A 27,631-nucleotide genomic window follows, 5' to 3' on the forward strand; every position below is an offset into this window, starting at 1 on the left:
TTCTCTTGACTAGCTGTTGCCAGATGAGTACTGGTCCTGTACCACAGGCAGGAATCACTACCAGGCAGCACCCGCAGCAGTCCCCCCAAGGCAATGAGAGCTGTAAGAAAACCACCTATCACTGAACATCTAGGTATCCAACTACAGGTTTGCAGGATTGTCTCAGAGTCTATCAGACAAGGATCACTCATTTAGTCTTAATGGACTGTTACTAAAATAGGGAGATCCTGGGACAATGGTTTGCTACGGCTTCAGCAAACGAGTTTGGCTGGGTTCACTTTCAGGTGTCTGGAGTCTGGAAGAAAGATGGGCGTCAGCAGCAAGCCTGTGGTTACACACAAGCCTTTTAAAGCCTGCTTTAAATATTAGGGGAGGGAGGGGATATACAACATAGGAAACTTTGGGCAGAAAGGAAAGTGGGTTAGCTGTGTTTTACAGCAGCAGACTAGGTCAAACTATTATTCCCTTCCGAAATAAACTGAGGAGACTCTGAACTTGAGACTTTTTTCTGTTTCTGAATCATATGCTCCAGCCTTTAAAACCTTTTAAATAAAGTGTATTTTGAAACTGTGTTGAGTCTTAGCATTTGTATGGGTATCAAACTATGTGTACCAAACATGCCTCTTAAACATAAAAGCTACCATACAGAGTTAGTCCAAGTTTCCAGTTAACATCTAGCCCATCTCCAGACATAAGACTTCAGGGAGAATAAAACCAGAGCAAATACATGCTACTTTTCATATAATACCTTTCCAACTACCTTAATGGATTTTCTCAATCAGATCCCACTTGCATGTATGTATTCTGCAATTTATTTTTTTAATGTATCCACCGTCCATGGATTTCTCATCCCTTGAACCCATGAGGAATTTTAGTATCTACACCAACATTTGTCAAACTGTTGTAATACCTACTACATGAAAGTATGAAAATGTTATTCTTCCCTCAGCAGACATCTCTCTCCTGCTTCGGTTTTTGGGATTTTTTTGCAACAAAACTGTAACTGTCACTGACTTCTATGTTAGTTTTGAAAAATACTTTTCTTACACTTGGAAGATGCATCTTCCATTCTAGGTAAAATGAAAAAGCATTCCTATTTAAGTAGTATAACTGCATAGTAGCCTCTGAACAGTCGCAAACAAGGTTCAAAATACATCAACTACACACTCATAGCTAGGCATCCTACAAAGCCCACAGGAAAATAATTTTGAACACAGACTTTAATTATTAAACAAAAGAGAAATTTCTACTACTTCAGATTTATTTTAATCTGGTGCAAAACAAAGTAGCAAGAAATAAAAAAGCAAGCATTTTAAAATTGTTTCTTAAATGCCACTTTGCACTATTTCCCCCTCTCCCATTACTTTTTTCTGCATTAAAAAAACTTATTTGTTTATTCCCTGATACTGAAATAATATACAAATTTTTCAATCGTAGAAGAGACCTATCAGATAAAAAAATGATTCATTATACACAAGAAAACAGTCTTACAAAGGTAAATTTAAGGGTCCTACCCATAAAATATCATCTAAAAGAATGCACACAAAATTTCTGTTCAAGTCCTCCTGCATTAAAGTTTCTCTTCACAAAACTACAGTTTTACAAAGCATTTCATGCTGACTTCTTAATTCATACTAACACATTAGCAAAAAAAAAAAAAGGCTTGTTTGGGTAAAGCTTTCTGTGTATGAAAAAAATGGAGACGAACAGAAAAGAGAACATACTATACAAAATCCACACGTTATGGCAACGTTGAAGAATTTTAATTTAAAACGTTCATATTACAATTACTTGTAAGGTAATTTACATAATCATAAACTAGATGAGCTGCAATCTAAGTAGGCAATTCTAAAATTAAAGTATTCAAAGAATTTCCAGTAAGCTGAAACATTCCCAGCATTTACAGATGTCAGAAACAACAGGAGCAGTTGCCCTCCATGCCAGAGATTTTACTTTTACAGCACAACTCCCCTTTTGCAAGCAGCTGACACTTTGCTACACATTCAACTATGTTGTCTTACTGTATTTCACTTGGAGTGGCCTTATATAAGGCTAACATTCCCTAAAGTGGAAGATGCATTTTTTTAGAAGAGGAAGTATATTCAAGAGAAGATGGCTATTCTGAAGGAGCAGAAAACTGAATGGGCACAGGAGATACTACTGGGAGACACTGTCACAGGACTGGTGAACACAGTGGAGGATAAGAGGGACAGGGAATACACTTGCAATGACAAGCCCCCTCACCAGACAGTACTGTTACAGAGCAAAATAAAACCCCAACAAGTCAGGGGCCATGCTACAAATTCACTCAGCCCATTAGCAATTAGCATGGGATCAATGCCAAAACATGGCTGACCTGGTGGCTCCCTGAGATATCCAGAGGTTTTTTTCAGAGAAGCTCCCTACCACCTACATATTCTGTACTTCTTACAGATCTCCAGCACATGGGTGCACTCACTCAGCAACATCAGAGTAGCAGCAGGGACTACACTTAAGAGTAATGTGTACATTACAGCACACATACATACCTTATAGCAGCTGTCTTGTACCTAAAGGGGCCTACAAGAGAGCTGTAGAGGAACTTTTAACAAGGGCATGTAGCAACAGGAAAAGGGGGAATGGTTTCACACTGAAAGAAGGTAGGTTTTGGTTAGATATTAAGAAGAAATTCTGTGAGTGCCACGTACAGGGCAACCAAGGGATCAGGCCCACCCAGCATGGGTTTAGCAAAGGCAGGTCCTGCTTGACCAACCTGATCTCCCTTCTATGACCAGATGACCCATCAACTGGATGAGAAAAGCTGGGGATGTTGTCTACCTGGACTTGAGAAAAGCTTTTGACACTGTCTCTCTCAGCATTCTCCTGGAGAAACTGGCTGCTCACAGCCTGGACAGGGTACACTGTTTGCTGGGTAAAAAACCGCCCAGATGGACACAGCCAGAGAGCGGTGATGATTGAAGTTACATCCAGCTGATGGCTGGTGTTCTCCAGGGCTCTGCATTGGGGCCATTCCTGTTTATTATCTTTATGAATGATCTGGACAGGGATCAACAACACCCTCAGTCAGTTTGCAGGTAACACAAAGGCAGGACTGCTGATCTGCTGGAGGGCAGGAAGGCTCTGCAGGGGGATCTACAGAGGCTGGATCAATGGGCCAAAGCCAACTGGATAAAGCACAGCAAGGTCAAATTCTGGGTCCTGCACTTGGGTGACAACAACCCCATGCAGCACTTCAAGCTTGGGGAACAGTGGCTGTAAAGTGCTCAAGGGATAAAGTAGCTGAGGGTGCTGGTCAGCAGTGGCTGAACACGAGCCAGCGAGTGCCCAGGTGGCCAAGAAGGCCAGCGGTATCCTGGCCAGTATCAGCAATAGTGTGGCCAGCAGGACCAGGGCAATGATTGTTCCCCTCTACTGGTCACTGGTGAGGCCACACCTCGAATCCTGTGTCTGGTTCTGGGCCCCTCACTGCAAGAAGGACATTGAGGTGTTGAAGAATGCCCAGAGAAGGGCAACCAGGCTGGGGAAGGGTCTGGAACACAAGTCCTACGAGGAGTGGCTGAGGGAGCTGGGGTTGTTCAGCCTGGAGAAAAGGAGGCTCAGGAGAGACCTCTCTCCAACTACCTGAAAGGAGGCTGTAGCCAGCTGGGGGTCAGCCTCTTCTCCTGGGCAACCAGCAACAGGACAAAAGGAAGTGGCCTCAAGCTGAGCCTGGGAGGTTCAGGTTGGACATCAGGAAGAATTTCCTCATTGAAAGGGGTAGTTAAGCATTGGAACAGGCTGCCCAGAGAGGCTGTGGAGTCACCATCACCAGAAGCGTTCAAGAAACAACTGGACACGGCACTTAGTGCTATGGTTTAGTTGTCATGGTGGTCAAAGGTTGGACTCTGTGATCTTGGAAGTGTTTTCCAACACAAATGATTTTACAGTGAAACACCAGAACAGGTTGCCCAGAGAAGTTGTAGATGCCCCATTCCTGGAACTGTTCAAGGCCAAGTTGAATAGGACTCTGAATAACGTGATCTAGTTGTAGATTCCCTGCTCAATGCAGAGGGGTTGGACTAGATGACCTATGAAAGGTCCCTGCCAACTCAAATACTCTGCAATTCTAAGATTAGAATTAGAATCTCCTAGCTCAGTTGCTTTCTTATATATACTTTTAGATTTTGAGACATGCAAGCCTGAAATAATCAAAGTATGATATCACATAGTATTTCTTATTAATTTAAAAACATGAATTGTAAAATTACAAATTGTAAACAAATTCTATATATTAACTAATTTTGCATATTTGTATGATTTAGAAGAGTTGTGCTATTTCAGTAAGTAAATTCCAACTACTTACATCTGAAGGAAGCCCTATGAAGACTTAAGATGGCAGCAGAAGAAGCAGAAATAAGTCTGCCAAGTCTCCAGCTTGAGAAGCAGCAGGCAGTTCCACAGGAGGATGAGAAAGGGAAGCACAGGTCAGACTCTCCCCAACCCTTTATTAACAAACTTAGGAAACACCAGAACTCATTCCCTGACTGTCTTCTCTCTCGCACAAAAAGAAATGCTAAAAGTAAAATATATCAGATTCAGTCACAGACACACACAAACACACATTCTCATGCTTCCCAGGAATGCATCCTCACTAAAGCAGATGCTGGATCCAGCACACACAATGGACTAAATTAAAATAAAATTTCTAATCTCTGGTAGCTTATTGTATCATCCTTTCACCTTCCCCCAGTTTTGCTTCAGCTGCAAATTGTGGTTTGTAGAATTCATTTTTGTAAATTATTTGACGCTGAGATCCTGGAGAAGCAGTCTGAAGAAGACCTAAACTCTGTAGGCCTCACCAGATATAAATATTATTCCACTTATGTCAGGTTACTCTTCTCAGCTGTATATGGAAATTTGCTTTAACAGCTTATCTTCAAAACTCCATGCACCTTAGAAACACTGCTCTTCCAACATCTTAGATGTCTCACATCCCAAAGGACTATACTCCAATAACCTCATTTCTCTAAAGGCTATCTATAGAAAATAAGCAGAGTGTTCTACTCCAATCTGAGAGAATAAAAACCAGATACATCTTGGATATCCAAGTCAATAGTGAAAAACTTCTGTGGACAAGGGACATTGCTCTCTCTTTCCTGAACAAGTGCCTATGTTATCTACAATGTCAAATCAATAAGCGAACTTTTTCCTATTGTGGAATATAGGCAGGTGTTTTACCTCCACTAAACTGAAGAAAGGCTTATATTATCTCAGTTTGTAGAGAAATTTTCATCATAATATAGCCAAGAAGTAAACACTTCCAATACTCATGGCAAGGGGGATTATAGCATCAAACATCTGCATAGCATAGAAAGGCAGATTACAAAGTTAGTCGTCATACAGTGGCCCAGTTATACCAAGGATATACAAATCACTTCACTCTGTGAACAACCCAAAAAAAAAAAAAAATTCCAGGGAAAATGGTATACTACAGTGTCCAGAATTTTTCATTTCCTTTTAGACTGTGGCAACTAAAACCCTCAAACTCACAGAATAAGACACAATTTTAATTCTTCACCACTGCAATTAGTACATAATTACATGATAAAATACTACCTTATATTTTATCCAAAGCTTACACTGAATCAGGTGTCACAATGAGTCTGGTAAAAGTAATGAAGTTTGTTTTTACCCAAAGAGTTTTAAAAAAGACTTTATTACCTGCTTAACTGCAACAACAGTGTGCTGAAAACATATGCCACACATTTTCTCAAAAGAACTTTCATTTCAGGCTCAAACAGACAACCTCTCAAAAAAATTGATTTTAGTGCATCTTCAGTGGCCCTCAACAGGGGCCTCAATAGTGGCCACTATTATTCAAGAATAACAAAACCACTCCTGGAATTCAGTAGTGAGTAAGATTTAACTAATACCGAAACAAGCATCTAGCTTCTACTGTAGGGTTTTGCTCCACAGCCAAAAGAACTATTCAACTGTTCTATACCATAGCTGAAGAACAAATGTTTCAAGACTGCAAATGCAACTATAAAACTTATCTCCTACACATAGACTTATCCCAGGATAATGTTTCAGACTACTAATAAATGTAATTTGGAACTTTGTCCCTGTGCTTTCCCCCATAACAACCTTTCTACAGAAGAAAATAATATAAAGAAATAATCTGACAGTCATAAGCAGTCTTATGTTTTATTTATGTTTGTATCTACCTAATATGCAATGTAAAGAAACTAGAAAGAGAAAATGCAACACACAATGTTACGGACGCAGCACACTTAACAACCCACACACAACATAAAAGCATTCTTCCTCACTACACATCCCACAGGCAACTAAAAACATAATTTATGAATACCATCTGCTTCTATTGTCTCTCTAGCAATGTATTAGCAAAATACATAGATTTTAAAAATAGAGGAAAAAGTCTTACTCTGCTATATCAAGATATCCACAGGAAGCAGCTGCATGTAGAGGTATCCAGCCTTCATTATCTGGTTGATTAATATTTGCTCCATTTTCCACCAGAAATTTCACCATATCTACGTTATCATCTATACAAGCCTACAAAGAAAGAAAGAGTTAAGAAGTAAGTTCATATTAAAGCTGTTCTACAATCCTTTGCATCTTTAAGCAACATCTTCAGGAGAAAAGGTAAGTATTTTCAGCTCTAATGAGGAAGTAGGGTTTCTTTGTTGGGGTCTGACAGCAAGACAGGAAGAATTTGAGAGATAAACAACAGGTGCTCCAGATTTATAAAACATTTTAAAGAAATGAGTTCAGACAGTTTAAAAAAGCAAAAAAAAAATATTTTCTCAGGTAAATGCATTCTGGTTTTCTGAGAAACCCTTTACAATCCCCACTGCAACCTTATTCTCCAGTAAGAAGTGGTTCCTCAGGTCCTCACTTTGTCCCAGGCCCAGCTCAGCCACTTGAGTGGATATTAAAATTGAATAAACAGCTATACCGTGAAGTAGAATTGTGACTAAGAGCTAGGAAAGCACTTTGAAAATGATACCATAATGTGATTTTACCTGTAATGTAGAGGAGACTACAGAGTATGAAGGGGATGGTACATAGTATTTCAACATCCCCCTACTGTTTTCCACTGCAGCATATTCTATACCACCATAAATCTTTTAACAGTCTATTATTCACTCCTGTTTCTAAACTTACTTGAGTATCACTTTGGCAATTGCAAAAATATTATCATCTGCCCACATCTCGTAATTACCAAGCAAAGAGTGTTGCTCAGATGCAGAACTACTGCCATTCTCCAGACCTCCATCTTGACTGACTCCTATTTTGCCTTTCTTCTCTGTGTTCGAGTATTTTTCTCACAGGGTGCTCAGCAAGTTTTCTTGCCAACTTCCATCCTGCTGCCCTTAAAAGGGCAGAGCAACTGAGAGAAAAGTCCCTCTGCATTTCAGGGCAGCAAGAACTCCAAGCAGCTAGACCCCACAAGACTGGTATTAATTTTTTAGCTTAATAAATCAACAATACTACATAGCCACAAGGCTGAAATGTGAACCTCTATTCTTGGGCTCCTAAATCCTACTAGAGAAATATGCCTCTAATTAAATGTGATTAAGGTATAAATTTTACTTTTCAAAATACTTCTGGAAAAGCCCCAAAACTACATGTTTTACTGTGGAAGAAAACAACTTGGATATCCCTATTTAAGCAATTGCACATTCCAAGATGAATCCTGAAGCGTTCCTCCATTCTGCAATGATGAGGCAACAGCTACACCATGAGGAGAATGCTGCTGCCCAGTGTAACCAGCCAAACAAAACCAGCCACAGACTATCCTTCTTTAACTCCATTTGCTTTAGTTAGGTACAGCTAGACTGCAACTAGACTGTGATACACTGCTTGCATTATTTGTTTTTTGGTTAAAAACAAAACCACATTCTTGAATGAAAACCCTCCTACCTTTTCAGGTATTCTTGAAAACCACCTTGAAAACATTTTACTCATATCTATCCCTAAAATCAGCAGGTCTTTTAAAAAAATAATTTCTTAACATACTCCAACAATAAAGACTACAAGTTCCTCAAGCATATTTGTCTTCAATTTCTTCCACGTATCATCAGTGTACAATGCTTATACACTTATAGCAAACTCTGAAAGAAGAGAATCACCTCTTTTTGTGGGACATTTTGTTACTTAATAAAAAAGAATCAAAGGCAAGGCATGGTTAATCAGTGTAGGAGGAAAACAAGAAACTCAGATGTTTACACTTAAATGAAACATCAACTATATATAGCAATATATCCAGTTTTTCTGGATATTAGATTTTTTCAACCACTGATGTTCTATATCTATAATAATATTCACCAGCTAATTATAAGGAAAAATAAATTTGTATCAGAAGCATTTTAAAAATATAGGTATTTTAATATTAAATTTTAATATGCTGCATGCTTGTTTATATTAAAATCCCCTAAAATTTGTCATCTGTGAAAAAAAGGGTATCTTAAAATTGATTAGCACTATTAAAAAAAAAAAGCCCACCCATCTGGTTGTGACACAACCCAACACAGAACAATCCTTGCCTATTTTTCAAGTATACATGAGAAAACCTGGCAAGACATACTCATAAAAATGCTGTTGCTAAGTGAATGAAAAGCTTACATATACAGCACATTAAAAGACATATGACTAAGTGGCTAAAAATATTTGACCAAATTTGGGCAGTTTATTGTGCCATACATGGCAAGAATCAGGAGAGCTCAAATACACTTACCAGGTATTATCAGAGATTGTACATTCATAACAACAAAAAATATTTTATTAAAAACTCACTGTGGTCTCCAAAAAGGTAATACCTATCTTAAGTTTAATAAAACCAATTGCAATTGATTCTATTGCTGACAAACACAAATCTACTGTATCCTTTGTCCCTATGTCCCCTTTTTCTTCTTAACAGAACCACAGGCAGGTGTTGCATAGACCCTATCACTCTCAGCACTTTCCACAGGAAAGGCACTTCTGACTATCAGCAGGCACCTTAAGACAGAAAGCCAAGAAATAAATGTTATAAAAGAAATGTTATCTAAATGTTTTTCCATTTCTACTGCACTGCTCACTCCTAAAAGCAATATTTATCAAGTGTCAGAAGTGCCTCTGTTGTTAAAGACTGACATCTCAACCACAAAAGGAAAGCTTGTCAGAGCAGCATGATAAACTTAAAGCAATAGCCTCTAAACAGACTGCCCTTCTAGACCTCAGCCTGAAAGTTATTACAAAGGAAAAAGCAATGTACATGCAAGATGTAAATAACAAGAGTGCCACTGATGCTGCAATAACTCAGAAAGATAAATTCTCAAGATTAATTCTGTCCCAGAATCTGAACAGAGGACACAGACAACTGTAGGTCTTCCCTTTCCGCATCTCTTACAGCCCTTCCAAGACTGATCTCAGTTCTTTGCATCTCCCCCTATCCCCAGTCTCTCCCTTCATGGCCCATAGTTCCCACCGAGAGCACCAGTTACCACTTAGTGAAACCACAGGTCATCCTAAAGCTCTTTCCAAGTGCTTGCAAAACACGTCTGTAGAGCACACACACCAGGCAGCTCCTGGGGCAAGCAGAACATGGGAGCTCACACACAGTACACCCATCATCCCATGCACTGGTTTCTCTCTCTCGACCCCAGCCTCACCAACTGGTAGAAAGGCAGCATTTTGACATGAAGAGCTCATTACCCTGTCAAATTTGATCTAAGTTAGCCAATGGGCCTCAAACAGAACGACAGCTGCGAGGACAATCATATAAACCTTGTTTCCTTTGAGAACCAATTTAGAAACTAGGCTAATCAGTCATAAAGACAAAGCAAAGTTGAGAATACAAAGTCTGGTTACCTTTTCTGATAAGAAAAAGGAAGTACACTGAGGTCCAGAAAAGAAAACCACTTTCCATTTGCATAACAACCTGAAACTTGCACTGCAAAGACTAGCAAAGATCAACAGTGCCTGGTCACACAGACCAGTCCTAGGGAGGTATAGCTTGTGCTAGAAACAACATTTTAACCCTTACCATAAATATTCAAAAGGGGATAACCAGATACCTGCTGATCATACTAGACTTTTAACTGTATTCACCCTGACTTTGTATCCCAGCGCAAGTGGCAGGTGATACAGCTGGCTCTTGATACTATCAGGTGTTAAGAACATAGGCGATGGGGAGACATAACTTAGTCAGTAGCCTTAAAAATAGACAGTTTTGAAAGAAACACCAGAAGTTCTTGGTTCCTCAGTGAGTAACCACCCAAAGAATTCAGCAGACAGCACTCTTCCGCAGAAGACAGGAAAAACAAGCCTGTAATTATTTTGAAAAAATCAGAAATCTTGTAGGGAAAGAAGCAATCAATCTGTTAGACTACTGTCCCACACACACGAAGCAGAACTATACACCATGAACTTTACATGGGGCTACACTTTTTACTGATTTTCATTAATGTCAACATCAAATGAGGTAATGCCATCTAATGAGGTTTAGACATTACATTTTTTTAATAAGTTTGGTAAAATTTATCTCCATTTTCCACAGAGAGATTAAAACCTACCCTTTTACTGATTTGATTAGTATTCTGATCTATTCCATAAATTATTTCGCATCTATTAGCAAAACAAACATGTATTTCACCTCTGCCATCACGTTTTATTTTTTCCTTATTTACTCTTGGTACAGAAAAGAATCAAAAATACGAACACAGAAAAATATATTAAAGGGATAAAACAAGTCAAACAACCATTCTGAATTGCCATATGAATACCGGAAACAGAAGACCTCACAGTGGGTCTGGAGAATAGTTTATCCCTTCTCTTGATTTGAGTGAAGTAATTCCAGTGGGTCCAACAGGACTTAGCAGAATAGGAACATCTTTGTTAAGGTACCTGAGAATCATATTAAAGCAGCAGAGCTGGTTAAAAGTGGTTCCTGTTCTCTTCACCTTGGGTTGCTTGTTCCCTCTGCCATCACATACCACACTCCCTTACAGCTATGCTGACACATTGTGCTAAACTGAATCTAAACTGGATCAGAAAGGCAATTAGAATTTAAAATGAAATAAAATAAGAAAAAGAAATATACCTCATCTGATTAAAAAATAATTATTTTCTTTGATTATATTAAAATGGTTTTTATATTCCAAGAAGCAGCATTGTTCTGAAATTAATTTTCATGTCCTAATTCCACCATCAGAGAAACAAAACTTCCTTTCACTCTGAATTTTCATCCATTACAAACCCTGTGTTAAAGATTCTTGTTTCAAACTGACACTTTTTGAAAAACACATTTTTAAATTAGCAACCACTTCTACCACTTGTACTTTTAAATTTACAACACATTAAAGCCTAGTTTCTTGTTTGTAAGTATTTTGTAGAATCGTAAAATATTTTGAGTTGGAAGTGACTCATCTAGATCCAAACCCCTGCCATGGGCAGGAACATCAGGTTGATGAGAGCCCCATCCAACCTAGCCTTGTACAGCTTTCCTATGGAAATCACATTACTCCCTCTGTCTACTTCACTGTCCTCCCTCCCTCCCTTGCAGAGCAATTTCAACTGAAACGGAGACAGGAACATAGGCTGAAGAGAATTACATTCATCAGTTGTCATGAAAAGGTGGTTAACCATGAGTCCTCTGAAATAATGGTGCCAGAGAGCAGTTCACAGTGCGAACACGACAATTACTGCTTCTACCCAAGTCCTCGTGCTGACCTCCCAGTGAGCACAGCACCACAAGATAATCCCCACAGTTTGAACGCTGGTCTCACTCTGCAATGATTTTTGCCTTCATGAGGACAGGTTTTGTCAGGAGAGAGGACACTACAGTTCACTAGTCATATGTTCTGTTCTATCTTCACTGATTCTGGGAAAAAAAAGATTAAGTTTTCATATTGCAATTTTTTTTTCTGTCAATAAACCACTAACTGAGAAGGTCTAAAATGAAATTTGGTCAATAGAACCAAACCAAGTTTGAGCAACACTTTCCACTTTCAATATTTATGCTGCACATTAATTAACAATGCAGCACCAACAAGTGAAGTGGAAGTAAGGTGTAAGAAATGAAAACATAAGCCTTACCTAACTTTCAAGCTACAGAGCCAAAGTAATCTGGGAGTTACAGTCACTAGAAAAAAGGAGGAGTAATTTTTTTGCACCTAAATTTGTTACTAGCCCAATAATTCAATGTTTTTATACAAAGTATAACATCTTAAGGTTCTAGTATTAGTAATGACTATGTCCTAAGACTCATTGAATATTTTGGAACACTTTCAGGACAAAGTATAAGAAGAATGACCAACAAATTAGCTTATGAAATATTAGTGATTACTACACTTATTTACTATTCAAGTAATCACTATAAAAGCAGGTATTTTACATTTGCCAAGTATTCTGTTTAATACAGTACATATAGGGTGGAGAGGCTGCTGTTGCTGTTCACGTTTACGTTAAGAATCAGGAGAGTTTTGGTGTTGTAAAAGAACTTCAGGCGTTAATTGAATATTGCAGATGACAAGTGTTGCTCAATTATGAAATTAAGTGTTCATTTAGCCAACCCACAAGTCACAGCTTCTATTTTTCAGTGAGCTGGGGTAATACTGGATACCTTGCCTACTGACAAAATCTAGATTTAGGATTGAATGTTTTACTTTATTAAAGCATGCTTCCTAGTAAAAATGGTATAGTTTACAATGCAAATATCCTTGCTAAACTAGTAATACTAGCCTTTTGCTAAACTAGTGTCATTTTGTTTAACTTGCCTGTAAATATTATGCATATGATACACTTGTGTGTTACTTTTTGGTAAGAATGGCCTATTATTTAAAATCCTGGAGAATTGGACCATAAAAAAAAATTAATTATAATTACCATATCAAATAACTCAAACTACCTAAGTATTTCAAGAATACCTCATGGTTTCTGCAAGTTTCAGAAAACTCTTCTCCAGAGAAATTTCTTGGAAACATTTCACTTTTAAGTGCAGAAAATTAGAATGATTTTAAAAGACACCTGCAAAAGCAGGTGAGAAAGACACTTTCTCCTAAAGAGAAAACACTACTTGAGGATGATGCAACATTTCATGTCCATTCAAGTCTCATGGGGAAGGCATGCAGAGGCTATTGAAACTGAGCACCCATATCCATCTTAATTCAAATCCTGCAGAACTGTCAAACATTGACAAAATAGACAAATCATTCCAGAACTCAAACTTCTCAAGGTATTATTTCCACTTCATGTAAAAAACTTGTCTAACTTTTCCGAGATATATGTGAGTATATCTCAAGAGAAGTTCACTTAAGATTTTCTTCCAGCTCCAAGATAAAACCAGGAGCTACACAAAATCAGTAGTGTTTAGCTCAAATATGCAGTAAGAGCATAATGTAATTTCCATCCTACAATTATGTCTTGTTTTCTTTGCTACAATGAATGACTACATTAATTACATGCCCTTAAGCTTTGCTGGTTTGTAACCTACAGTTAAATCTGCAAGTTTAATTATGGGCACAATTCATGAAAAATACTAAAATCTATTGCTATTCAGATTGATATAATCTACATGTTATAGAACTGATCTCATAGGGATTTCCCACTATTTAAATCCTAATGAATGCTTAATCATAGTTCTTAATCAGGACTGTAACAGGATATATATATATTTGAGTGGTTTCATAGCATTTCAAGTAGAGATAGAATTATTTTTGCCCTCTAACCCCTGCCAAGATAAATAAGGGGAAGACAAGAGTTGGCTGCAATACATTATTTACTCTAACCAGAGATGCTACCCTTAGTGTTAGCAATCCCAGTAATGGATCAAGACTCATTCTGACAGACGTAGAGACAAAACAACCCAGTGTAATGCCTGCTTTCTTGTTCTTGCTGAAATAACCCCAGCTGTTCCAAGCTAGGTAGTATTACATGCAAATGTGCTTTCAAATAAATATTTGTTTCCATTTTTAGCTCTGTGCAAATCTATTTTCAGGAACACTTGAAATTCCCACACCAGAAGTTCTCTCTTAATTAAAACCACTGTACTAAATGTGTAGTATTAAACTTTAATGGTATTCATCTACTTCAACTCAAAGAAAAATCTCAAGACAACCTGCTAAAAACATCTGCCTAAACTCCCCAAAGAATCCTTGGAAAATGAGATGTCACAGAAAAAAAATATTCTGGAAAAGCTCAAACCAAATAGCATTGAAAGACTAAGTTACTGATGCTGGTGCAGATCTAATTGCCTGAATGGCCTTTTTTTCCCCTGGCTCAATATACTGAAAAAGCTGGTGAAGAGACTGGATTCTATGAAGCAATCTCTGTCTAAAGTTCACACAAATTAGGCTTTTTTTTTTACACTTGTGCTATTAAGTGTCTGAGAAACAACTTCTGCTGTTCCTTCTGATTTCTTTCAGTTTGAAAAGAACACTAGTACTTTCTGTGGAACTGCTTTAAATTTACTTTCAGGTTTCTTAGGCAGCTTTTTAACCACATACCAGGTGAAAGAATATGAGTTTACTGGGCAAAATTGAGAAAGGAAGATCTGACTGGCACCATGGTATTATAGCTGGTACAATGTGTAAATTCACAAGCTGTCTTTCACCAAGGCTTAGGCAGGTAGGTATGTATAAATTATATATAATAGATTCTCATTTTAGCTACATGTTGTTGAAACCTATCAAAAATCACTGAATTTGGGAGTCATGTCCTGAACTGAATTTCAGGCTCACTTGTTTCACAAACGGCTTTCTCTTTGTTCTGGCCTGTGCCTTTGCAGCTTGCTTTCTGAGGCAATTTCAACAGATCAGAGAATCACAGAATGGGTCAGGTGGGAACAGACCACAGTGGGTCATCTGGTCCAATCTCCCTGCTCAAGCAGGGTCACCCTAGAGCACATGGCACAGGATTGTGTCCAGACAGTTCTTCAGTATCTCCAGTGAGGGAGACTCCACAGCCTCTCTGGACAATCTGCTCCAGGACACAGTAAAGAAGCTCTTTTTCATATTCAGGTGGAAATTTCTGTGGATCAGTTTCTGCCCATTGCCTCTCGTCCTATTGCTTGGCACCAGTGAGAAGAGCCTGGAAACATCCTCCAACACTATCTCTTCAGATACTCATACATACTGACAAGGTCCCCTCTCAGTCATCTCTTCTCAAGGCTGAACAGGTCCTGTGGCTGATGCACCATGCTCAGTGGGACAGAGACACACAACCCTCCACATCTACCTCCTGGCAGATATGGAAAAGAAACAAGGTTCAGGAGTAAACAAAATTGTCATACTGTAAAAATATAGTGCCATTATGCTGTTATGCTTTCATTAAGCACTTACTGCTATAACTTTGGCAGATAGCGATTAGTTTTCATGGTCACACAATGTGTAGATATTAGACTTGAGAAGGAGAAAGCAATGTCATATTGTTCCAGTTTCCATATTTGCTCAGTTTTTCCTTCCCCCTCTCAGGCTCAGTTTAGAGGCATAGAAAGACACAGAAATTAATTTCTGGGCATAGGCAGTGATATGGGACACACATCATGAAGTCACCCCAAGACACATATAGGAAATGTATTTTTGTCCCAGTCAAATTTAACAGTAGGAAATTGCATTTCAAATAGGAATTTTTTTCATGAGTAAACATAATGTGCTTTTAGCATATGGGTGACTAATCAACTTCTTGAGCCAAAGCAGCTTTTCAATTTAAAATACTTAACCTCCTGGTATCCCCTAATGCACTTTCTTAACCAAAATAATCTAGCAAAACAAAAAGGCATCACGGTTACTTTGTAGGGGAACCTGTTTACATAAACAAATACATTTGTTCACTTCTATGTTCTTTGTATTAAATTTAAACCATATGTGCCAAGTTTGTTTTTTTTTCCCTCTGCTTCTGACTATCACCTCAACACAGTTCTGAGTTCTTCAGAGTGGAAGACTGCATTACCTTGGAAGAAAGCAAACTTGACAGTATCTATCAGCCCTCCTCTGTGAACTCATAGGCTATGTTAGTATTCTAGTCAGCAGCTGATGTTTAATCTTCTGCATTAGCAGGATCTAGGGGAAGTTTTCACTGCTTTCTAATTTTAGCTAAGTGAAGTGGCAGAGCCGAGTAGAATAAAAGTAATATAATTCAATTTAAGAGAAACAATGATAACCCTTCACCCCATCAAGCAGAAAAAATTTACATGTTGATAGAGCATCCCAGGGTAATTAAGACAGACTTTCTGTGTGCTCACTTTCCTACTACACATTACTGCTGACAATACAAAGCACCTTTAATAAAAGAAACCAAGGTTACAGGTACCAAAAGACAGTAACATTCAATTAGCACTTGCCATGTATAGTTTTATCCTTAGCATTATACAATATATTACTAGTAAAAGTAGATACAATAAGCTGATAAGGCTGGTATCAGTCAGGGCTCTTTTACTCCCTAAGCAGGGGAAGCTATGCAAATAAATGACTAATTTGTATAACTCAATTTAATGTAGAATAAAAAAGTACATGTGAAGTATCAATAATACAGCAGTTAGATTTATATGCATTTTATATGTAAGAAGTGAATACAATTGAATGAAAAACCTCATACATGGATGGAACCAAGAATAAAATGAGAAGTAACATTGGCATTTCAAATTGCCTAAACATTAATCAGATAATCTTAAATGTGATAAATACATTTGTTTACCAAAAGTGCATTCTGTGCACAAAGCCAAAGGTAGGACTACATATTAACAAGGAAACTAATTGTTTCTCAATTTTCCATTTTTAAGGAAAGAATATCTTGCCCCTGGCTACTTTCTGTTTCTAGACTGGGAAAAGAAAAGCTATTCTTCTCTAATGTAAATCCCAGTAAATTTTTCAATTTGTGATCAAACTTATAATTCACTGAATTGACTACATAAATTGGAAATAATTTCCAGCTCTTAAAAATGCTACTAAGTCTTGAAGCTGACATAGGTTGCAAATCAGCAGGTTCAGGATGAAAGTAAGGTATTCTGAGAGTCACACTAAAATTTTAGCAGAAAACCAAGGTTTTTCTAACCCAAATTAAATAGTGTTTAAGTGAAATTATCCAAAAGCAAATCAGCCAAAGGGGTTACAGTAAATATCAAACAGCTGCTTTTCCTCAAAACTGTATTTTTAATATAGATTTTGTCTATCCAGATGGTAATAAGGTGAGAAACCTGCAGCTTCCAGTCCCTGCAACCCTGCAGGTGTCAGACAACACTTTTGCCAGATGTACCAGCAGTAACACCTCAATGCTCCTCAGGACAGGCCTAGCTCTGAGGCAGGGCAACACAGAAGTGTTGAGAAATGTCCAGAATAATCCTTGTAGCACAGCGTGCTTTGCACATAACAGTGATGTTTATGCATTTTAACTTCATTTTTCAACAAAAAAAACAAGAAGCAGCTTTCCAATTTTCCTGTTTAGAAAAGACTAGCTGTGGAACACACATATATCCATAACTCCATTTTAAAATAGCTCAATTCATTTCTGCTTTCAGAAATGTATTCAGAACAAAACCAGAAGAAACTGGGACCTGGTTTGCTTTCCGTTTTGTTGTAAGTTTGAAGGAATTACTCAGGGGAGCGCGTAAGGTATAGACAACGCTAAAAAATTCAGTGCCAGGTAATTTCCATATACATTTTCATATTCCACATTGTAGGTACACACAGGGCATCATCTGGAACAACCATCCAAAGCCTTTTTTTTCATTTAATCTGCACAAAGAAATGTCCTGTGGTCTCCAAAAAGTAAGGTACTTGCAACAGACAAAGGTCACTGAGACTCCAATTCTCTGCAAGTGTAAGATGACATCAGGATATACCTAAAGCCAAAATTCAAGTCAGCCAAGTCACTTAAGGAAACCTTGGAAGTTAAGGAAGAGTGCATTCATGGTGTTCCTTTGCTAAATAATCTTCTAAAATAATTTACATTAAATGTAAATAAATCTACTGCACACTTCAGAAGTTAACAAAATTGTTTGTTCAAACAAATAAAAAGATAATAATCAAACACACCACAAGCCTCTGTAAAGTATTATAAAGAATAAAAAGAAGTATTCAAGACCAAACTCCCTCTCTCTCAAAGGCCAGCTATGCAGCTGTTCATCTGCACAGACATAGTTTGCAACTTCTAAAAAAGGCGTTTTTGCCACAGTGTAATTTAACACTCTCTTCAATAGGCTCGCCACATTGTGAACTTGCTGAGCAAACCCTCACTGGTTGGAGAGAAGATGAAACCTGTGCTCCCATGTGGGTGCTTCCTTTGCCCCAGCAGTGACCCCAGTCCCAACTCCAACAACTATCTTTTGACTGTATCCTAATTTTTCACTAGCACAAGAAAACAGCTATTGAGTACTTCATAACAGGGACAGATGTCTAGGATTTCTCTTGAGCCACAAAATTAACAACATCCACTTTGGAGCCCTCTCTCTCCAAAAACAGCACAACAGAAGTACCATCTTTGACATCGGATTCCCTCTGGTCTATCTAAACAGGAAATTCTTTGGTACAGTTGTCCCATTAGAAACTCATTATGACAGATTAACAAAGAAACTGCAAGTAATCACAAGTTCCTAAGAAACCACTTGCATCCAAATTACATTGAAAAATGGTCAGAAAGACAACAGCCAACAAGTAAAATAACCTAAGTTTATTTAGACCCATCCACAACAGTATGTATCACTATATATACACAATAAAAGGCAATTTAAAAGAGACAATTTTCAAGTCTTTTTGCTAATCCTCTGAATGGGGTATCATATGGACCAGAAGCCATTATCCTAAAAAACAATTTTATTAGGAAGTTACAGTAGTAAAGAAATAAAGCAAAAGAATGGCAGCAATCAAATACATTTTTTAACAAATAAAACTGAGAAAATCAAGATAAAATCTGAAGTAAAAATGTGTGTAAATAGTAGAAATTAAAGTAGCAGAGTAAAAATTTGGAAAGAAAAGTTACACACATCAATGAAAAAACATGGCTGTCAGGGGCAGGAATACTAAAGCATTTTTTAGATATGCTCTATATATATGTATAGAAAACTGGTCAACAAATACTTTTATTTTGTGTTTTGAAAGATGCAGAAAGTTTTGTCGTGCATAATGAGGCTTATATACCTTCTAGTTTACTAGTAATAAGGAAGAACATTAAAACTCCATGGATCACTATTTTAACTCAGTAGATCTTGGTAATACAAATCACAACTGTGCTCAGGCAGCTCCCTAGCCATTATTCAAGAACTAATGCAGCTTCAAGTTTGCCAGTGTTTGTTTTCTAAACAGATTGTGAAATACCTGGAAAACAGCAAAGGACTGATAACACTGTACCAGCACTGCAAAGCAGCAACAGAAATGCTTGAAAAGTGTTAGCTTGTCAGCCATACTGGATAAAATAAATAAAAAAATTAACAAAGAAACAAATTAAAAAAAATTCATGTGAAAGATACTAAGAGAACTGAGGTTCATTAGGCTTATCAGCAAGAAGGCAATACCATGTCAACACAGTTACACTGTCCCAAAAGCTTTGCTTAGCTCCATGGTGCTTTTCTGCACCATGGAGCCAGACCTAACCAACACTGAATGCAGCCGACACTCACTCCTAGGATCTGGGGCACTAGCAAACGGTTTTGAAGCAACATGGATCCAACGAGAACCTACCCCACTCAGAACAACTGTTCAGAAATGTTCATGAAAGCTCACTAGCAAAGACACCTTCAGTGCAGAACCTGAACAGGCTTCCTCAGGAAAGGCCACCTTGAAGTCTCCCCAAACCTGAGTTAAAAGAGATTTCTCTTTTTTTTGGTCATAGTATACCCTCACCACATCAAGTATCAGACTAACTCTGCTGTTTTGGCACACAATGCATGAAAACCCAGCACAAGCTGAGTATTTTTGAGAAGCAGTTCTCTAGACTGCATCTGCAACGAGTGTTGCTGTTGTTCTCATGGCATTAAAGAGAAAAGCAAACCAGACTCCATATTTACCCTGATACAGAGGTAAAGAATGATGTATGCTGACTTTTCATCACTATATTAGAAGCACTGGTATACTAAAAATGCTATACTTTTCATCAGTAAATTACAAAAACAGCTTCTTTTTCTTCAAACTGCTGTGTATGCTTCAGTACCAACACCATCCCAAGCCTCATTTTGGCAGATCTGTCTGTATGCTCTGATTCATGCTGTACCACCTTCACCACTGCCACCAAACACATAAGAGCAGATCTGCAGCATTTCACACAGCAAAACTTTAAGACTCTCCAAGTCACAGCTCTGGTCACACCTATTCTGTGTGGCACAACTTGCACTGCCTCAAGAGGTCATGCCTGCTATGCCCTAAGTCTCTACATGCTCTAGGGAAGAGCTTACAGCCAGGGCAAGGATACAGCTGTATTTTCCCCATCCTCTACAGAGCCTGTGATCCTCACAAATCAAGCTATCTCTGTGTGCAAAGGCAAACCTGTAATCTAGTAAACTCTGAATTTTCTACTTCTTGCTAACCTTCTTAAGAGCATTTTCATCCAAGCAACCAAGCTAGAGAAAAATACTGTACCTAGACAAGCAACGGTAACCCACAGCATACATGCCAAAATCGGTGTGGCAAAATCATGGTGTCCTCTGCACTTTTGCCAGAGAACAAGGAATTCATACATTCATACACATGCTGCAGCAGTTCACCCCCATCTTCTCAGTCCTGCATGCCAAATTTTGGGAGCTCAGAAATTAGTTCCAAGGAGAAAATGCACTAAAGAAACTTGCCACCGATGTATTTCTTTCACTGTCTTTAGCAGCACACAATACCACTTTTAACAGATTAGGAGAATATACCTTTGGTAGAAATTCTTGTAGTTGAATGCTGATAAAATCACACACTTTAGGAAAGCATTTAATGTGAGCTTTTATGATCTTCTCTCCCTGCTACACTTGATTTCAGGCAATCACACAAAAACCATATCCTAGTTGATAGTAATTAGACCCTCATCCAAATATTCTGCTTTAGAATCTATGACATTCAGGTGACGACAGTGTTTCAAAGTACTTATAAATACCATCCCTATTGGATAATTTGCCTTTCTATGTTTCAAGATGAGTTTCAAGCAATAATCTGTTCCCGGCAGGAGGTAGTGTTATAAAACCAGAAAACCCTAATTCCTTTGAGCTAACATACACTAATCATAATCACTAAGGGCATGATTCTACACGAGCTCACTGTTGACAAACAGGGAGGTCCCAGTCTCCCTCCTCATTCTCAACTGCACACTCCCAAAAGCATTTGTCAGACTCTCCATTAGCCAATTCACTAACCAGCAAGGCAGAAACAACCTTTTCCTCCTCCCCACCCATTGAAATAAACAAAAAAGGAGGAGGGAAACAAAACAGCATTGTGGGAGGAAGAAGCAAGAGCAACACCCTTTCAAGGCAGCAGAGTACTGCCTTAGTTGCACCTGGAGCTGCAGCCACTTTTGAGTTTCAGTCTAAAAAGGATTCTAGAGAAAGGGACAAAAGCCTAAACTTCTAATTACACAGGAACTCATTTGTGTTGACGTCTAACTTCAGAGAGGCTGCTGACATCTTTGAATTGCATCAGGACAGAAAACACCTTTTTACCAGGACTGTGTCAGCTTGAAAGAAATAACAAAAGCCCCGAAGTCTGCTGTTTACCTGACCTCAGCAGTATGCGTCCCATCATGAAATCACTGACAAATGTTCTAAAGTTTGCTTTTTGTACATCAGACTGCTATTTAAAGACTATTATTATTAAAAAGCACAAAAATTAAAATCTGGCTGAAAAGCATATTGGCTTCAAAGTCAGTCATACAAATGCACACTGGCTCTACTGACTGCATTTCCCCCATAAATACCTATGCACAAATGTTAAACAAGTGAAAAAAAACCCACAAAAAATTAAATTGATTTGACTATATGGAGAAAGCACACACACTGCCTAAGCATGGGGAAAGACTAAGCAGAGTTTTGGTGGGTAACCACCCAGTGACCCTGGAAGGGGAGGAACACTGGCAAGGACAGGGGTAGGGCTTGACACAGAAGACTTCCAAGTTTTCTCATTTAAGACAAATGGACAAAGGCCCACATGACATTCTCTACTATTCAATCATCCACTGTTCATGCTGTAAACTGGAAGCTCCTGCAATGCAAAATGTTTGGAAAACTGGTTCTCAATTTATTTTCATGAAAGCTCTATCCATCAGGCTAGGGGCTATATTCCAAATACCCCAGAGTACCTGGTGAGAAATGACTCCATGTTGTACAGAAAAGAGAAACCCACTCCCTGACATTCCAGGAAACAACCTTTGATGCCTTGAGCTTGCTTTTCCTCCTCTACAGTGAACACCTCTACAGAAGAACTTCTGGAGGGGAAAGCTGTCCTGCCAGCTTAATTTTCACTATTAAATTAGGCAAAACATCCTAGAGCTTTATGGTTCTCTAAGGACTCTAGTTTGACATTAAATATTAATTTATGCACAGACCTATATATAAACAATAGTGCAGGCCTAGGAACTGCTTTAATTAACACTGCCTAAGCCAAAGCAATTGGCCCCACAAACCTATGACCAGTGTACAGTCTTACACGATCTCTACTTCCCTGTGGCTAAAGGAACTTGTTTCGTTCAATCTGTGAGATGATCAGTACTTCCATTATGTGTGGCTATTCACATATAGATATGATGGATTTATCTTTACAGTTCAGTGTTCAGCCTGTACTACTTAAATCTTGTTCCAAATGTGCTCTTACTTGCCACTTAACAACCATTTAGGTACATCAGCAGGATTCATAAAACCTCCACCCTAAAAGTTACCGTTTTACAGATAGCAAAACAAACAAAAAGGTAATAAGGGGATAAAAGGTAAAAAGGGGATAAGCCATATCCCGACTTAACCATACAATTTGAAATACCATGGAACTGAGGTTTTAGGATATACACTATTTCATATGCCTAAAGGAAAGCTTCCTTTCATTTACCCTTACAATCACAAGCGCATAATGTTCCTACAGATTTCCCTGCAGTCTCCTACCCCATACACCATTCTCTTCTTTTCCCCCTCACTGAGAAAGCAAAAGTTCCATGAGCAACAGCATCTTTTATCAGATGTCCTGAGCTATCCCAAGAGCAAATCCTCTGAGGCCCTATAATCTAGGTATGATGACATAATAGAGTATTAAAAGGTTAATGCATGTTAAGTCCAAGTACAGATTTCATGCTAATTACCTGGTATCTAATACACCAAGAACCAAGTTCCATTATTTCAGTGTTCCCAATATCAGTCTTTCTTTTCCACACTATCACTTAATTTTCCTAACTCTCAGTTTCATCCTGACAGCCAGCCCACATCTGACAGCTTGCTTTTGCCTCCACTCTTCTGACTCACTCCTACGTCCCTACTCTATTTTTGCATCTTACAGCTTCCTTCCTCTGTGCTGGTGAAGGCAAAGAGGTCACAGCACAGATAGTACCAGCCTAAAGTCTAAATGAATTTTAGAAATCCACAGCACCTTGACATCTGTATAGCTTCTGTGCTCTGAATTATCGTACTCAAAATTAACTTAGATACATCACTGTATGGTACCCCAAGTTTTTTTAGGTCTTGGTAAATTCTGTTGGATATCAGCTTTTCCCTGAAGCACTCTTCTGGTAAATCTGAAAATATTTGAAAAAAGGATTTCTTCTGAAAAATCCTATCACACTCTAAAATGCTAGAATATTAAAACATAGATCCATCCAAGGAGATTTTGCTTCTGCCAATCTGATTCTGTATTTAAGAAATTCCATCCTCCTTTATAGCTTCGTAGCTGAAAACAGTAAGAGAACAGACTTTGTAGAGATCCAGAGTCTTAGTCAAAGGGATGGACTATCTCCCAGAAAAATAACTCAACAGGCAGAATTCTTCAGCCTAGAACAAAATGACACTGATGACCATGTAACACAAGACTAAAAGCTATTAATAAGTGAAATCTGTTCACCATTTCTGCTAATACAATGAGCTGAAGTCATTACATGAAGCTAGTAGAAGCTGCAACCAAAAGACAAAGAAACAAAAGCTGCTTTTCTGAAAACTGATTGGAATGCTCTGTATCAGCAGAAGCAAAGATGACTTATCACTGGTCTCAGTAGCTTTTCACACAGATCAGGCACTGGAGCTGTATGATTAACTGAAAGAATGCTAAAGGTCTCAGACAGCTGGATAGAGGAAAAAGCCCTCTTCACTACAAGTTAAATTAATACTATAGCTTTTTTACTGATACTTCTCTCATCACAGTAGGTAAGTGATGTTGCTTTGCTGTTCTTTTCTACAATAGAAAATATCTTGTGTTTTTTTATTAGGACTACAAGTAAAGGTAATGATGTTCTTGCATTCAACAGGATTCTGTTATCTGAATAAAGAGATATGACTAAGTTTAACAATCTAGCCTCTCATTCAGGAGGGTTTTTTAAAGTATAGGTATATAAATTACCACAAGGAGAATTACAGTAAAGTTTCTGTGCATCCTACTACTTGAGAGTAAGTACAGGGTAGTTTACCTCACTGGTGCTACTACGCTCAGATGCTCCTTCCAGAGGAACCTGAACCAGATCTCTCTGAAGCAATCCCTTAATATGCAAGCCTCAAAAGGAGCTTATTTAAACTCTTAGCATATGATGGGGCTACAGCATTGGTAGATGGGGCAGACTAACTGACACCTGGACTTTCGCAAATCGTTTGACACTGTCCCACACGATATCCTTCCGTATAAACAGGAAAGACATTGATTTGATGAATGGGTCACTTGGTGGATGAAGAAACGACTGAATGGTTGCATGTAAGAGTTGTGGTAAATGCCTCATTGTCCACACAGAGACCAGTGACAAGTGGAGTCCCTCAGGAGTTGGGGCAGATACTGCTCAATGTCTTTGTCAGCAACACTGGCAGCGGGACCAAGCGCACCCTCAGCACATTCACTGACGACACCACGCTGTGTGAAGCGATGCCATCCAGAGGGACCTTGACATGTTTGAGAGATGGGCCAATGCAAACCTCATGAAGTTCAACAAAGTGGAGTAATAGGTCCTACACCAGGGTCACGGCAATCCCAGGCACACCCACAGGGTGGGCAAAAAAGTGATTGACAGCAGTCCTGCAGAGAAGGACTTGGGGTGATGGTTGATGAAAACTCAACATGAGCTATCAGTGTGTGCTCACAGCCCAGAAGGCCAGTCCCAGGCTGCAGCAATAGGAGCGTGGCCAGCAGGCCAAGGGAAGGGATTCTCCCCCTCTATTCTGCTCTGTAACAGCTACTGGAATTAGGACCACTTTACAACAAGCTTGGGTAGAGGCACAACAGCTTACATGATAGCAAAAGTGCATTATGCAAGAAAGCAGTATTATCAATATGCTAATACCCTTTATTAAATTAATTAAATCTTTAGTATAAACTCATTGCCCACAAAAGAAATTTCTTCAACTAGCTACACAGGCTCTTGCCGCATTTTCAGTTTTAATAATTAGCTACTGTGCTACTGAAGGAGGCCAAGAAAGAGGGTATTATAGACAAAGCTAAAGCCAGCTGGGCTGGTTTTTTTTCCCTGTTGCTGGATGGCTGCCTTCATTTCACTGGAACACTACAAAGCAAGTTGACCATATAAGGCACTGGGATTCCCATAGAAAATGCTTACACAAATCTATCCATGTAGTCTATTTAGTTTATATATCACAGTTAAGATGAACGTTTGCAGTACATTTTTAAGACACTTCAAAATTAAATCTTACACATATAGCATTATTTTTGCCTTAACTGAGCTCACGTAAGTAGCCTTCCAGAACAATCTACAGCTTAACATTCAACCGAACGCATTTCTTTACATAATATTAAGACTGGATCAATTTCAAAACTGCAGGCAGCTCATAAACACAACATCCTTGATTTTGGTGCAAATGAAAAGTACCAGAAAAGCCTAATTCAGGGGTCTGACAGCAAATGAAGCTCCCTGCCAGCCACTGGCTGCAGCCTGCATTTATCAGAGGCAGCAACTTGCTGCATGGAAAGATTATTTGTAGCCTAGATTCCAACAAGAATAACTCTAACAAGCAAGTGCTTATAAGGAGATGGTACTACAGAGTCTACAGAGAAAGGACAGGGAGAACTGAAGAAAGCAACATTCTTGAACAGATGGGGGTGTAAAATAGAGAGGACTGCAGGGCTTCCACTTGAGAAGGGCAAGAGAGCTTTCAGGACAATGGAAGGAAACATCAGTCTAGAAGAAGGGGCAAGAAAGAAATAGGTATGAACTTCAGGATTAGACAGATAAACACAGGAATATAAAAAGCTGCAGTCAGAGGTATGTGCCAGCATGATAACAGTATCTTCTTAGCTCTAGAGTTTATTCTTCAGAAGAATCAGGCACTTAAATGTTGGGAAGCAACACTTCTGAAAGAGTTATCAAAATTTCGAGAACTCTGCCATACTTTTTATATACTGCCTCTACTTAATATTTGCATTAATCTTTCTAGATAAGAATTTCACAACATGGATCAATGCTTTATGAAAGGTCAATTTTGCCAATACTATGCATAGTTTAGTCAATACTGGGTTTCCTCTTCAAACAGATATCCAAACCTCACAGTATTCTGTATACCAGACTACCAGATCTGTTGAATTAACTAGGACATTTTGCACCTGCTTTAGCTAGGACTAGAATATAATTCTTCAACCAACACATAGTCTATTGGCTCCTAAGGACAAAAAATTTGTTTCTAGATTAACACAGCCTGAACAGAACTATTTCTTCCAGTAAATATCAGCTGCTGCCAGGCCTAGCTGCTTTTTTGCACCTCAGTGAATATATTCCATCTAACAAAGACACTAACAAAAAACAAAGTAGAAAAACTAAGCAGTGTGTAGCCAAACAGGACCCAGAACCAGTTTTATTATAGAAACTGAGCACATATGTGACCATGGTGAAAATACAAAAAAAAAATTGCAACTACATTTGTGTAAAAGATGAAACTTTAGTCTGATCTTAAATTTGACCCCGAGGCTAAACACATTTGAAACCTATATTCCAGACTATGAATCAAGAGCCATCTCTACTCAACTTTGGAATTCATTTGGCTAACATTCCCCCAAATTACAAAGATTCCTTAAGAAGCTGTAAATTTATGTAATTTTATCCATAGAGGCGAGCTAAGACTAGTTCTGAAGATCGTGTCACTGGGTTGACCTAAGTAGCAATTTAAAGGACTGCTCAATTAGTTCTTATCCCAGTATTTTAGAAGTTACTGCACTCCAACTGCAAGCTCATCTACCACATGACTTGCCAAGTGAACAAATTAAACTTTCCTACACAAGAGTGAATGAGCATGGGAATGTACAGGAGCTGCTTACTTGCGCTTAAGTAGGCATTTAGTCTGTAATAATGACAGCACCGTAGTTCACAGTATCTATACCTCATCTAAAGTAAATGCATTCTTAGTTCAGAAAAATGTATATTTATAACAAGCTACTTCAGATAACTTTAGAGTAGCTACAACTGTGTTTTTGCTCTGCAGGGCATCAACTTGCTAAAAGCACATTTTACGTGGTCTTAGACTCAAAAAGCCACATATATGGGCTTTCCTTAGAAGAAATCTTTAAGG

The 27,631-nt window shown here is 38.4% G+C and overlaps 1 protein-coding gene across 7 annotated transcripts in view; it reads right to left on the reverse strand.

Annotated features, from left to right (window-relative positions):
- Positions 1-27,631, reverse strand: part of PPP1R12A (protein phosphatase 1 regulatory subunit 12A) — a 115,917-nt gene that overhangs the window by 65,401 nt on the left and 22,885 nt on the right. For all 7 annotated transcript variants that reach the window (XM_068999604.1, XM_068999595.1, XM_068999592.1 and 4 more), the window contains exon 2: positions 6,428-6,558. In XM_068999604.1, the coding sequence (XP_068855705.1) occupies positions 6,428-6,558 (131 nt within the window). The remainder of the gene's footprint in view (positions 1-6,427; positions 6,559-27,631) is intronic.

This window comes from Aphelocoma coerulescens, chromosome 1A (genome assembly GCF_041296385.1).
Source record: "Aphelocoma coerulescens isolate FSJ_1873_10779 chromosome 1A, UR_Acoe_1.0, whole genome shotgun sequence".
Lineage (NCBI taxonomy): Eukaryota > Metazoa > Chordata > Aves > Passeriformes > Corvidae > Aphelocoma > Aphelocoma coerulescens.